Source organism: Canis aureus, chromosome 25 (assembly GCF_053574225.1).
Source record: "Canis aureus isolate CA01 chromosome 25, VMU_Caureus_v.1.0, whole genome shotgun sequence".
NCBI classification, from domain to species: domain Eukaryota; kingdom Metazoa; phylum Chordata; class Mammalia; order Carnivora; family Canidae; genus Canis; species Canis aureus.
Genome location: NC_135635.1, coordinates 7,022,674 through 7,036,302, shown reverse-complemented (window position 1 = coordinate 7,036,302; position 13,629 = coordinate 7,022,674). Strand labels below are relative to the sequence as shown.

Genomic DNA, 13,629 nt, shown 5'->3' with positions numbered 1-13,629 from the left:
AGTCCCGATCGGGCTGATGAGTCCAGACCCTGAGTCCCCAGCAGGGCCGCTGAGGGCCAATGCCTCATTCTCCACCTAAAAGCTGGCAGGCAGGGCTGGGCCTCAAGCAGATGTTGAATCTGGGTGTGGGGAGGGATGGGCAGCGGCAAGGCAGCCAGTGTCCAGCTGCAGCAGGAGGCCTGTGTGCGCAGGACGCCAGCAGGGACGAGGGAACGGCCAGGACTCGGGGGTGGGGAGGAGCGGCCGTGGCTGGCGAGGTCACATCCCACCGGGCAGTCAGAGAGGAGGACGTGGGGCTGGGGGGCTGGGGGGCCCGGGGGACCCCCCCCCCCCCCCGCAAGCTCAGAGGGCTCCCTCCTACCACAGGCCTAGAACTCGGGGCGGCAGAGCCCAGCCGCGCTGCCACACTCGCCCCCTGCTCACACCCCCCCTCCCCGGTGCCGGCAGACCCCAGGCCTGGGGGCGCGCATCCCGTCCCCCTCCCGCGCCGCTGCCCGCACCTCAGCAGTCGCTTGGGCACAGGTGTCTCTTCGCCCCAGGGGTGAGCCAGGGTGGGGGCGGAACTCGGCAAACCTCCGGGGCCTCCGGGAGAGCGGTCCCGACCCCCCCACCCCCCCGGGGAGGGGTGGGCGCTCGGCCCTCCCGGGACCCGCGGGATGGGGGCGCTGATGTCCAGCGCCCCGAGCGCGCCCCGACTCCCTGGGTCCTGCCCTTTGCCCTCGCGCTCCCAAACCTTCCGCCCCGAGCACCGCCCCCTCCCGGGGCCGCGGCGCCGTCCCTCCCTGCCCGGGGCCGCCGCGCGCTGCTCCCCGGCCGCGGGGGTGACGGGGCGCCCGGCCTGCGCGCCCGCGGCCCGGGGCCTCCGGCTCCCGCCCTCGGGCCTGGCGCTGCCCCGGGGCGGGCGGATGTGGGCGCCCCGCGGGAGGCCCGAGCCCTGCGGCCCCGGAACCAGCCCCGGCCGGGGGCCTGCACCGAGCCCCGCGGAGCCGGGGCGGGGCGGGCGCGGCCGGGGGCGCGGGGGGGGGCGCTGCGGGCCCGCGGAGCCGAGCGGAGCCGCAGCGGAGCCGGAGCCGGAGCCGAGCGGAGCCGAGCGGAGCCCGCCGGGTGCCGCGCGCAGGGCGGGGCGGGGCGGGCGCGGCGGGGGGCGGCCGCCCGGTACTCACCCGCGCCGGGGCTGTGCATCCAGGGGCCGGGGCCCTCAGAGCGGGGGGCTCATGGCGGGGCGGGGGGCTGGGGCGCCGGCCTCACATCCCCCCCGGCCGCCGGCGGCTGCAGAGCGACTGAGAGACGGCGAGAGGAAGGGAGGGGGCCGGGAGGGGGAGGGCCCTGGCAGCCCGGCCGGCAGGGTAGGATGACAATGGAAGGAAATGCTTTATCTGAGCCTGCGAGCGGGCCAAGGGGGAGGGGAGGGAGGGGGCCGGCGCTCGCGGCCGGGGACGCACCGCCGCACAGCACACCCCGGCCGGCGAGGCGCGCGGGCGGCCGCCGACACTCCCCGCGCGGCCCGGGACGCAGCGCCGAGCCCGGATCGCGGGACGCGGCCGCCCAGCCCGAGGCCGCCCAGCCCGAGGCCGCCCCGCCCGAGGCCGCCCAGCCCGAGGCGCGGCGCGCAGACCCGCGCGCAATTCCCGGAAACCCCGCTACCTGGGCGCACGCAGCCCTGCACACGCGGCGTCCGCGAGCGCACAGCCCCCTTGCACGGGGGCGCAGTCGGCCGCACCGACAGCTTCCGACTGCGTGCACGCACGGCCCGGCGGCGCAGCTGCACACGGGCCCCCGGCACGCTCGTGGGGGCCCCCCGCACCCCGACCCGCCGCGCCCCGGGCGAGGACTCCCGCACCGACACCCCCGGCCCCCGCACCCCCCTCCCCGACGCGACTTGCCTGAGGAAAGTTCCAGGATCTGATTTGAATCACTGCCCACCCCCCCACCCCACACCCCCCCCCCCCCGCCCCACGCCTGCTGAGGGGGAACAGAAGGGTCCAGCCTGTTCCTATTAAAAGAAAAAGGGGGTGGGGGTGGTGCCGATTTTGAAAGTTTGCTTTTTTTAAAGAAATTTCTCAAGGGATTTCCTTCCCTCCTCTCTCCTCTTCCTCTCTTCCTCCCCATTCCTCTCTCCCCCCACAACCCTCCCCCCTGCTTTCCCCCTCCCGGTCCCTATGAGTCAAACTTCAGCAATGTGCCCAGTGTCTCCCAGTGCATTACAGCGGATCACAGAAATGTTCCAGTCTGTGAGTCGGAATGCAGCCGCCTCCAGCCCTCCCTCAGCTAATAAACTCGGCTCCGGGCCGGCCTCGCGCAGCAGTGCTCTCGGCCCCCCTCCCTCTTTAGGGGGCCAGAAGGTCAGACGCGGGGGTCAGGGGCCGAGGACCTCACCACTGTGCTTCCCGGCCTGGCCTGTCGGCCCGTGGCCTCTGGCAAGCTGCTGGGTGGGAGATGGAGGGGCTGGCTCCGGGAAGGGGGGGGGGCCACAGCCCCAAGCCCTAGGCTCTTCTGCCCTGGGAGGCGTTGCCTCCGGAAGGCTGGATGCTTCCTACCCAGCCTGCCTCCCTCTGTCCTAGGGACCCCAAGAGTCTCACCATTCTAGAAGGAGAAACTGAGGTAGAGCCAGAGGCAGAGCCATGCCACCTGGGAGGCAAGAGTCCGCAGCGGCCTAGGAGGGCTTGGCTTGGCCATGGCAAGGCCCAGCTTCTGGCCACAGACCCTCGTTCCGCACCACTTGTTGGGGCCTGGGATTTTGAGCAGCAGCCCTTCCACTTCGTTCCTTCCCTTGTCCCAGGGCTCACGCAGCAGGCCCACCCAGCCCCTCCGCTCTTGCTAACTTACCCCCTCGAACTCCTCGCCTGCCACCCGAGCCCTCCCACAGCATGGTGCACACTATGCAAACATCTCTCTCTCTCTCTCTCTCCCTCAATCTCCGTCTCTATTTTTTTTTTTTCTCGCTGACTCCTGGGGCTTAGTGCTCAATAATATTAGTTGCTGCTATTTTTCGGATTATTTCAGCTAACCTGGGCTGCTGTCTGCTCCCATCGTGCCCTCCTGCTTTACTGTTCCCTCCCCTGGGCTCATCACGTTTCCTCCACAAATGATGCGCTCCTAGTCCCTTGCTGCTCCTGTGGAAATCTTTCCAACCCTCAAGGTCTACAACCACCTTCTCCAGGAGCCTTTCTGGGATTCACACAGCCAGAGGGATTCCTTCCCTCCCCTCCAAGACCTCACCCCGACACTCAAGTCTTTTCCTGTACACTGACCTTCATCCACCGAGCCTACTCTCCTTCTTCCCAAGAATGTTCAAGATGGGCATCCCCTGAGCCCAGCCTTTGGTCATGGGTACATTTCTGGTAGTGTCTTGCTAAGTGCCTTGCACAGAATTCAGGAGAATTTAAGTTCTCTCTGAGTTATTTGTTGAAGTGAGACAGATATTCATGGCCTTCAAGGACCATTCCCCCCAAGCTGGACACCCTTTTCTCCCCTGACTCCCCATGCTGACTCTGCAAGACACAGGGTCTTCTACTCAGGTGCGCTCTTCCCAGCTCTCACCTTACAAACCAGCTGCCTCTCCTTCCAGATCCCTCCTCCGTGCCCGTGGCTTCCGGAAAAAATTAAAAATCGCTTGGCTCCTTCAGATCCCCAGCCTCTATCCTCCCCCACACCCTATCTCTCCTTTAGCCCTGCCATGGTCCCCACCAATACACCCCAGGACTCCTGTAGTTATTTCTGGGCTGAAATCAGGCCCTTGTTTGCTCATTTCTCCCATGTGCATCATTCGTGTGTTTGTTTATGAGCCTTCTTTTTCTTTTTGAACTAATCACTGAGCTCCAAGAGATTGGAGCAAAAAGGGTATCTCCCCCTGCCTCTGTCTGTCCCCCAAGTATCCAGCACTTTCTACACACACCAGGACTCACTGTCCCCAAAGCATAGACAGAAAGACAACATGTGAGACCTGCATCCGGGAAGCTGGCCAGTGTCCCTCCTTCCCTTAACATCTTAACTCCTCACTCCCTCAGTCAGTCGCTACCACCCTCCCACCCAAGGCAGGGTCTTAAGCCAGTTTCTAAGTCCCATGCGCCTGCTGGGATATGTCAGAGAGCCTCCGGGAACCCTGAGAGATATGAGGGAGAAAAGCGCAGGCTGCCTGTCTCTCCTCTATCCTGGTTACCATGGGAAGTTTCTCTGCAGGGCTCTGGAGTCAGGCCTCTCTCCCAGGCTGCTCAGCCAAGCACCAAGACATTAGCCCCGTAGGGCCTTCCCGGAGTCTCAGGCCAGTAGGAAGCCCGGGGGCATACCCTTTCTTCTTCTCCTTTGGGCTTCTGGGCCTACTTGACCTTCTCTTTGTCCTCTCCTGCCCTTACTTGGCTACCTTTTACTGACTATACCATGCAGCAGCCCTAAGCTAGCCCCTTTGCAAACATTAGATCATTTATTCTTAATAATCCTTATTATGCTCATGATTAAAGTATGGCCCAGAAAGGTTAAGAAATCTAACTAGAGGGGACTCCTGTGTGGCTTAGCGGTTGAGCATCTGCCTTCGGCTCAGGGCATGATCCCAGGGACCTGGGATCGAGTCCCCCACATCGGGCTCCTTGCATGGAGCCTGCTTCTCCCTCTGCCTGTGTCTCTGCCTCTCTCATGAATAAATAAATAAAATCTTAAAAAAAAAAAAAGAAATCTAACTAGTAAGTGATGGAGCCATTCGTTCATTCAGCAAATATTATTAGGTGCCCACCCTGTACCAGGATTCCAAGCCCCAGGAAGTCGTCTGGTCAAAACTAGAGGCTCTGAGACTACTCCTACCCCTGCCTTCTAGATGCGGTAGCTAAAGCCACTCCCTCCCTAGCCCACAGTTCCCACACAGTCCCCACGAAGCCACGCAGAAAGCGCCCATTCCCCAAGGCCTCAGTGAGATCTCAGAGGACAGCCGTTTTCATTGGGTTGGGTTGGCCTTGCATTGCAGTCTCTGAACCTGGGATCGAATGCCAATTCACAAGGTTTGGGATTTGCAGAGTGATTGGGGAGGTAGGCCTCCAGCTCCAAATAAAGGGTTTCATGGGACCAGATATAACAAGTGGAAGGCAGGAAGGAAGGAGGGAAGATAATTAGGATCTATTGAGCGTCTCCTTTGTATCATGTGCTGTTCAAGGCTCTTTCCCTTATATTTCATTATTATCTCCCATTGTTTTAGTGAGCAAACTTAAGTTCAGAAAGACAAAATGATTTGCCTAAGTCCACGAAGCCGGTAAGTGACTTAATCCCATATGTCTGATTCAGAGCCTGTGCGGTATCTTGTGGCAGGTCAGAACAATGGGGAAGCCGTTGCCAGGTCTCCTGCCCCCAGTGTAAACCTGCCTACTCAAGGTCTCAGCTGATCTACGGGTGACATTCTAGATGCCACAGGTACCTCCTCGTTGACCCCAGCCGTGTTGTCTCATCCCTGGTTCCCACCTTTCTCTGTTAGCATCGCACGGGCAGGATCAGAGGAACTATGGAAGTATTCTAGTAAGGATTGGGGGTCGCAACTAGCCAGACCCCCAACATCAGATTTCATGATGTGAGAGAAGAGGTGATCCGTCCTCCTGGGCCAGAATTGGTTGGCTAAGTCAAGAAGAGGCTGGGGGGTGGCTACAAGTCCAGATGGCCTAGGCTGGTAGGCCAGTTGATTGTGAGGACCAAGGCAGGTGGAGGGAACTAAGCAGGTCCCTAACCTGGTCCCCTTGCCTCCCTCCAGTGTCAACAAAGGTGATGTGGTTTCCCCTGTGGTCTGTTGCCCTAGACACCTGCAGTTCTTAGTATACATGTGTGTGTCTGTGCGCCAACAATGACCTGGGGGGGACACAGGAGAGAGTGATGGGACAGGATGGGGAGGGGCAGGAAGCCAAAGACAGGGTCTCCTTAGCCCCGAGATGAAGAAAGAAGAATAAACGCAAAACATAAACAAGGAGGTCAAGTCACCTCCTTGACTACTCTGGGACCCCAACCAGCTAGAAGAAAGGCATTGTGGGAATCAGGGCTCTGGGCTGGGAGTCTGGGGACTCGAGTTTCAGACCCAGTTCTACTATTAACTTGCCGGGTCCCAACTCTCTACGTCTCAGTTTTCTGCTCTATAATACGGCCATCTCTTGGCTACCTCTTCACAGGGCTGTTCTGAGGTCACGTGAAGTACATACTCAAACATTTGTGCCCCTGTGAGTTTTAGAATCATTGGCCTGATAGGCCCTGGATGCACGGCACACACGTGTGCACACACACCACAGTGGAGATAAAGAACATTAAAGGCAAAAACAAAAACACGGCCTCTGCCCTCCTATCGATCACAATGTGTGGAAGAAACAAAACAAACATAAAATACTTGAAAGCCTCTTGTGAAGAAGCCAAGTCTTATTTTTTTATTTTTTTATTTTTTTTAGAAGCCAAGTCTTAAAATCTCACTACTGCGTGACCTCCGGCCAAGTCACAACCTCTCTGGGCTTCAGTTTTTCTCATCTATCCGATGAGGGAGCTGGTTTAGGTCCTGGCAACTGATTTTTTTTTTCTTTTTCTGAGTCTAAAGCAGTTTCCCTGAGACTACTATTCCAAGGGTCAGTGAGTCCACAGCAAAGACGAATGACCCAAGGGGATCAGGGCCCGAATGAAGCAGAGAGTTTTGAGCTGGGTTTTGGAGGAGCCCAGAAATGTGAATCAGTGTGGGGCGAGGGGGGTGACATTCCAGGTGGGGAGAATGGCATGTGCCAGGCGAGGCAAGGAAGCAGAGGGGTGGCAAACAGATTACCGAGGCTCAGGAATGAGGTTGGTGAGGACTGAGGGCATCTGGAGAGGGAGTCGGGACAGGAGGAGGAGGAGAGGCAGTCACCGGGCTGAGGCCGCTGAGATAGAAAGTGGGGGAGGAATATGGGTGGGGAGACGCTCTCTCAGCCCCAGAGGTCGCTCTCTCAGCCCCAGAGGTCGGTGCCAAAGCCCATCCAGCCAAACTCCACCCAGGAGAGAAGGAAAGCAAGCTTCTCCTGCCAAGAGGCCCCACCCACCCTTCCCTTCTCTCCAGGCCCTACTCCCAACCTTGAGGTAAGCGAGGGCCCCCTGAAGCCAGAGCCTCCGTTAGTGACGGGAGCCCACAGACGGGGCCCTGCCACGGGCCCCCACAACAATAATACTGGCGGCAAAATAATCATAATGGTCATGGTGACGATGACATAAACTGCCCACCACCTGCTCTCTGATAAGCCCCACAGCACTAAAACTTTTGACACAACTGTTCTGTTTACTCGAATCTTTGCTGTTTGAGAGCTGTAAGTAGATTTATAGGAGTATCTAGTCTGTAGGATCCCCCAAACCTGACAGTATATCAAAATCACTTAGAAGGATCTGTGAAAAACAGATTTCTGGGCCCCCTCACAGACTGGGTCAGACTCTGGGGCGGAGGCTACTCAGTAACCTCAGGTTTTGGCCTCTCTGATCCAATCCAAACCACTCCTTTTACAGATAAGGAAATGGGGACCCGGGTGGGGGGGGGGCGGATAACTTGCCAGAGATGACACGGTTAGTCGGTTAGTCGGTGGCAGGGAACAGACGGAGAACTCAGGTGTCCCAGCTTCTAGATCAGCACTCCTATCAGCCCACACTGCCCAGCCCTGGAGATGCCTGTGCCAGCAGAGATTATGGTCAGGGAGGCAGCCACTGGGCCATACTCTAATCATGAGCAAGAAGAAATTCGTCTGAGTTGCAAAATGCCTTTCTGCAGCCAGCTCACAATTACTCGCTCCAGTGGGCCCCTGAAGGGATGCTGTGGTCCACTGACTGGCGGGCTTGGGGCTTCGGAACTGCCCTCAGTTGGACCCTCTGGAGCCCCAGTAGGTGTCCCGGCTGGAGGGTAGGGTCCGACTTAGTTATCAGTCTTAATGATTCCTTTTTGGGAACACTCATTTCTGGCCCCAGAATCTCTAGGAAGACCTTGAGGAGGCCCTGGCTTAGGGACACGTACTGATCTTCCCCAGAGGTGTCTTTCAGGGTGGGTTTAGACGACATCTCTGTAGGTCAGGGGAGTGGAGGCAGGAAAGGAGTGAGGAGCAGAGGGGAGAGCACTAGGGTGAGGCTGGCTACTCAGGATGTGAATGGGGTGTCCTTGTTAGGGCTCTGAAGTACCCCACTCCCATGTGACCACAACTACCATCTTTTCCATCCGACATAATTGCATATTTATTGAGCATCTACTCTGTGCCAGATTCTTGGACACAGGAGGCAAAGAAGCCACAATCCTTGTCACCGAGGAATTCATCATCTCCTGGAGAGTAGGGTGTGGCCAGGGAAAAGAGCCCGGATGGAGAAAACTGACAAGCAAGGGGTTCCAACACCCATCCCGTCAAGGACGCGCTGCGTGCAGAGTCACAGGAGTTCCATGTTTGTAGGGATCTGATGGACCATGGGGTCCTGCTGGGCTAGGGCAGTGGTCTTGCTTTGATGTGCTACCTCTGTACCTGAATCAGTGATTCTAGAAGTCTCTGACCCCGTCACATCCCTTAGTCCAGCTCTGTCAGAGTGGCTGGGGATGGGAGGGCACAGGAGGCAGAGAAGATGCCCCTCTCTCCTTGGGCAGACCCAGAGGCTAGGCTCCACTCTTCTCTTCGCTGAACTTTCAAGGAAACATTTAAAAATCTGTAAAAGAGGGATCCTTGGGTGGCTCAGCGGTTTAGCACCTGCCTTTGGCCCGGGGTGTGGTCCTGGGGTCCCAGGATCGGTTCCACATCAGGCTCCCCACATGGGGCCTGCTTCTCCCTCTGCCTGTGTCTCTGCCTCTCTCTGTGTGTCTCTCATGAATAAATAAATGAAATCTTTTAAAAATTCCAAAAAAATCTGTAAAGAACGGCTAAAGAGAGGGCGTGCTGTATTGTGGTGCAAAGCAAGAATTTAGAGTCAGTCCGCTTGGGCTGGAGTTTGTTGCTTACCCATTGCATGACCTTAAGCACATTCTTTGACCTCTGGGAAACTCATTTCCTCATCCTCAAACAGGGATACGAAGTGCCTGCCTCATTAGGGTTGCTGTGAGGACCAACTACACGGGAAGTGAAGCGCTTTGTGCAGCACCGGCCCACCCTGGCCTCTGTTGGGGACAGAGCTCCATGGGGACATTAGTAATAGAAGACAGGGTCCTGTCCCCTCTGTCCCTCTACGCCACGGTTTTCCCCTACAAACTCAGTCTCAAAATAAATACTGTCCTAATTTATGCAAAGAAATCCAGATAGTCTAGCACAAGCTGACCCTTCTGGGGTGTGCAGAGCAGCTTGGCAGGCCTATGGGAATGGGGAAATATGTGGGACCTTCCGTGACCCTCCCGAGGTACAGGTGTTGGCTCAGTTGAGGGAAGTCTGGACGGCCCGGCTGCAGAGAGTGGCCAAACAGACTGCAGAAAGGGCCTTGCCGCCTCTCTCAAATCCTGGCACCGTGCATCTGGAGTGATCTGCACATCTGGCTGCATCCCTGGGGCAATGTTCACAGCTGCTGACATTTGAGGGAGGAGAGATCTAGCTCCTCAGCCAGGGCCTAGGGGGCTATAAATAACCAGCTAAGAAGACCAGGGGGATGAGGTTGACCTTTGGGGGGGCGGGAGCAGTCGGCAACTTCCCCCACCCCTTTGGGTCCAGAGCCAGAGTTCTAGCAAAACAGGAAGAGGCAGCAGCAGCTGCTGGGAAAGTAGGAGTGGCTCCCCTTCCCCCACTTGCCTGGGGCCTTCGGATCCCAGCCAGGACCTGGGAGAGGTGGAGCCATCTGGGCGGGGGGAGGGAAGGGCGGACCCACGCAGGCTGCTGCCCCAGCTCCCAGTGCCCTCCTATGGCTCCTCTGGGGCACAGGCCAGGGACAGAGACAGACTGGGGCCACCCAGTGGGCTGGGTCTCCCACCCCGGCCCCCCCTCCTGTTCCCTTTCTGTTCCCCTATCAGTGGGACGACAGGAAGGACAGGCATTAGAAATGGAGCTTAAAATATGTATGCGAGGCAGGCAGTGTATCTAGAGACCCAGTGGTATGTCAAGCCCACCTTCCTCTCTCCTCCCTTCCCAGACCATAGGTGGGCTGAGCCTAAGCCAGAGCGGGAAGGAAAGAGGGCTCTAGACTTGGAGGAAGGATGCCTCTGAGTTGCTGGCCGGGGCCAGGGCCTGGCCCCAGTGGAATGATGGAGATCTTCCCCGTGAACCGTTGGGGTGAGGAGATCCAGAGCACTAGGGTGGCTCTGGGTGACTGTTTTCCTGGAATAACAGGGCATCCATGGGGACATGCTCTGGAGAGCCAAGCCCTAGGTCAGAGGGTCTCATGAAGTCCAGGATTAGAGAAGTTATCCCAGAAATGTTGCTTTGCTTTGCTCTGCTCTGCTTTGCTCCGTTTTACTTTGCTTTGCTTTGCTTTGCCTGAGAGAGACTGGCCACTGAGAGTCTGTCCTTCACTGTCTGGCTGGTTGATGACACGTTTGGGGCTCTGGCTGACCCACATCTTCAGTGGGGTCTGTGTCAGTATCTGTCATGACCCATCATTGCCTCTCAACCCAGAGCCCTGTGCTTTGCCTAAGCCGAGACCAGCATCATCCAATAGAAACAAAATGTGAGCCATGTGTGTAATTTTAAATTTTCCAACAACAACAACAACAACAACAAAGCAAAAGTAAATAGATGAAGTTAGTTCTAATAGTGTATTTATTAAATCTAATATGTGCAAAATATTATCATTTAAGCATGTCATTGAAACAGAGAAATGGGTGATTTTTTTTTTTAAAGATTTTACTTATCCTTTTGACAGAGAGAGAGAGAGAGACCATAGGCAGAGGGAGAGGGAGAAGCAGGCTCCCCATGGAGCAAAGAGCTCAACATGGGCTCTATCCCCATGACCCTGGGATCATGACTTGAGCTGAAGGCAGAGGCTCCACTGACTGAGCCACCCAGGTGCCCCCAAAACAGAGAAATTGTTAATAAGATATTGTACCTCCTTTTTTCATGCTGAGTTTTTGAAATCCAGTGTGGCTTTTTAAAAAAATATTTTATTTATTCATTCATGAGAGACAGAGAGAGAGAGAGAGGCAGAGACACAAGCAGAGGGAGAAGCAGGCTCCATACAGGGAGCCCGACGTGGGACTCGATCCCGAGACTCCAGGATCACGCCCTGGGCCGAAGGCAGACGCTCAACCACTGAGCCACCCAGGCACCCCCAGTGTGTATTTTGCACCTGACTGGCCACATTTCCAGTGCTCCACTAGCGGCCACTGTAGTGAACAGCACAGGTCTAGACGGCTGGCTCGAAGCTGAGCTGCTTCCTTAGCCCTTCTAGTCCCTTGCTGGGGAACAGGCTCCAGAAGTGGAGGAGGGGGCCAGTGAGGTCCATAGGAAGGGCTGACCACCTCTAGGAGGGAGGCCACCTGCTTTGACTTTCAAGCATCTACCTCTAGACCTGGAACCAGCCCTAGCATATAGACAGGCAGGGAAACTGAGTCACAGAGCAGCATCTTCGTAGACAACGGCCTTCTCCTCCTCCTCCTAGACCTCTTGCTCTAGGCTGAAGGTTGGAGGAAACCTATTTCCTCTTCAGGTGTGTCAGCCTCTCCCCTCCTCTTTCCCCCTCCAAACAAAGCCCAAACCAGAGGGATTCAGGAGGCAAAATTAGGCAGTGTGGGAGCAGAAGTGAATTGGGAGGGCCGTAGAGTCAAGTGGCGGCCCTGTCGAGTTCAGAGGCCGGTGGGACATTTGGGGCGGGGTGAGGGGTGCTGAGTGGACAGTTGCTCTGTGAGGAGGGAAGGCAAAATAAAGAGGTGGCATCATCAGTGAGATCTGGAGCCGTAGGGAGGAGTGGATGAGATCACAGGAGCAGGGAAAGGAGGGGAAGGGAGCCGGAAAGATGGTTGTCTATAGAAATGTGAGAGAACAAAGATTTGGGGTGGGCAGAGGGGAGTCTGAGAGGGAGCAGTTGGAGATTTAAATGAAGCAAGATGAAGCAAGAGGACGTGCCACGTCCAAAGTGGGTGAGAAGGGTGGAAAAGGGGATTTGCCCTGGATTGTGATTAATGATGCTCTAAAACCATTCTTTTTTTTTAATTTTTAAATTATTTTTATTTTTATTTTTATTTTTTATCTATTTATTCATGAGAGACACAGAGAGGCAGAGACACAGGCAGAGGGAGAAGCAGGCTCCATTCAGGGAGCTCCACGCAGGACTCGATCCTGGGATCTGGGATCATGACCTGAGCCGAAGGCAGATGCTCAACCGCTGAGCCACCCAGGCGTCCCCATTCTTTTTTTTTTTTTAAAAAAGATTTTATTTATTTATTCATGAGAGATACAGAGAGAGAAGCAGGCTCTGTGTAGGGAGCCCAATGCGGGACTCGATCCCGGGTCTCCAGGCCCAGGCCATGAGCCGAAGGCAGGCGCTAAACCGCTGAGCCACCCAGGGAGCCCCTCTGAAACCATTCTGGTGGAAACAGCTCGCACAAGTTATGCAACGAACGTGAAAAACGGTGGTAGACTGAGGTTGGAAGCTCGGAAGACCCTCCAGGGAAAGGGGGGCTACAGCGAGAGGCAAGCAGGGCAAAGTTTACCTTGCTCGACAGCAAAGCGATGCCAGTGAAAATAAGACGGAGGTAGCCGAAGTTTTTGAACATTAGTGAGAATCTGGCGAAATTTGTGTTTGACATCAATTTGGCAAGAGACAGCAAGAGCTATGAAACGTCCTCACCCTTTGCTCAGTGACGCTCGCCCAGTGTACCCTAAGCTGGGTGTCTAGGGGTGTCTAGGGCCAAAATTCGGGAGGGGAAGTGGAATATGTGCATAATGACGCTCAGCCCTGCACTGCTTAGAATGTGGAAAGTGAAAAACAATTTGAACACCTACAGCTGGAAAATTGTGAAGCAAACGATATTTCCACTTAATAGAAAATTACGAAGCTGTTATAAAGATGTTTATGAATGCAACACAGCATCACAGGAGAGTATCGATTTGTGTACGCACTGTGATGGCAACCGTATTTAACACACACACACACACACACACACACACCCCAAAACCCCAGCATGGGCATAGAGAAAAAGCTGGCGAGGAAATAGGCAGTAGGCACTGCTTAGGTAGGTGGGTGAGTCTACGTGTTTTTCTAGTCATTTAATGATTGTCAACGTTGTGAAGGGCTGTGGAGAGCGGGAACGAAGGTCTATGGGAAGCCGAGGCTGGGCTTCTGACAACCTTGTGGGGGTCATGAATTCATTGATCCACCTGGTTTATTTATGGGGCTCCGTGCATGTGCCAGGTGCTGTCACGGTGGGCGCGTTAGCACCGCACTTTCCTGATGGGAAGAGCTCAGGTTCCCCTGTCTGGGTTCCAAGTTCCTGGAGCCTCACTGGCTCCTGTGCCCCTGATGGGGGGTCGGGGGGCTGGGGGCAGCCCTTGTCCTGGGCATGGAGGGACAGACCCCGGAGGGCAGGACCCAGGCAAGTCCACAGCAGGTACCTGGGAAAGGGAGCAGTGTGTGTGGGGTAGCAGTGGCCCCAAGGAAGCGAGGGGAGGGTTGGGGGGATCACCAAGGAGCTGAGGGGATAAGAAGACTGCTCTGCTCTGGGGGAGGAGCTGGTGGGCTGTGGTTGCCACCTCCTGTTTCATGTCTGCCCGAAGGTGACAG

At 56.4% G+C, this 13,629-nt stretch overlaps 1 protein-coding gene across 5 annotated transcripts in view; it reads right to left on the bottom strand.

The window, feature by feature from the left end:
• HDAC7 (histone deacetylase 7) overlaps positions 1–1,901 on the bottom strand; it is a 38,738-nt gene extending 36,837 nt beyond the window's left edge. The window contains exon 1 of one of the 5 annotated variants that reach the window (XM_077870320.1): positions 1,884–1,901. Coding sequence is in view for 2 of the 5 variants with exons in the window: in XM_077870313.1 (XP_077726439.1) it covers positions 1,164–1,182 (19 nt within the window). In the remaining 3 variants the exon portion in view is untranslated. Of the gene's footprint in view, positions 1–500; positions 635–1,163; positions 1,336–1,644; positions 1,665–1,883 lie in introns of those variants that run through there. The other 4 variants (XM_077870322.1, XM_077870313.1, XM_077870315.1 and 1 more) reach the window with 4 other exon arrangements.
• Positions 1,902–13,629: the final 11,728 nt, after the last annotated feature.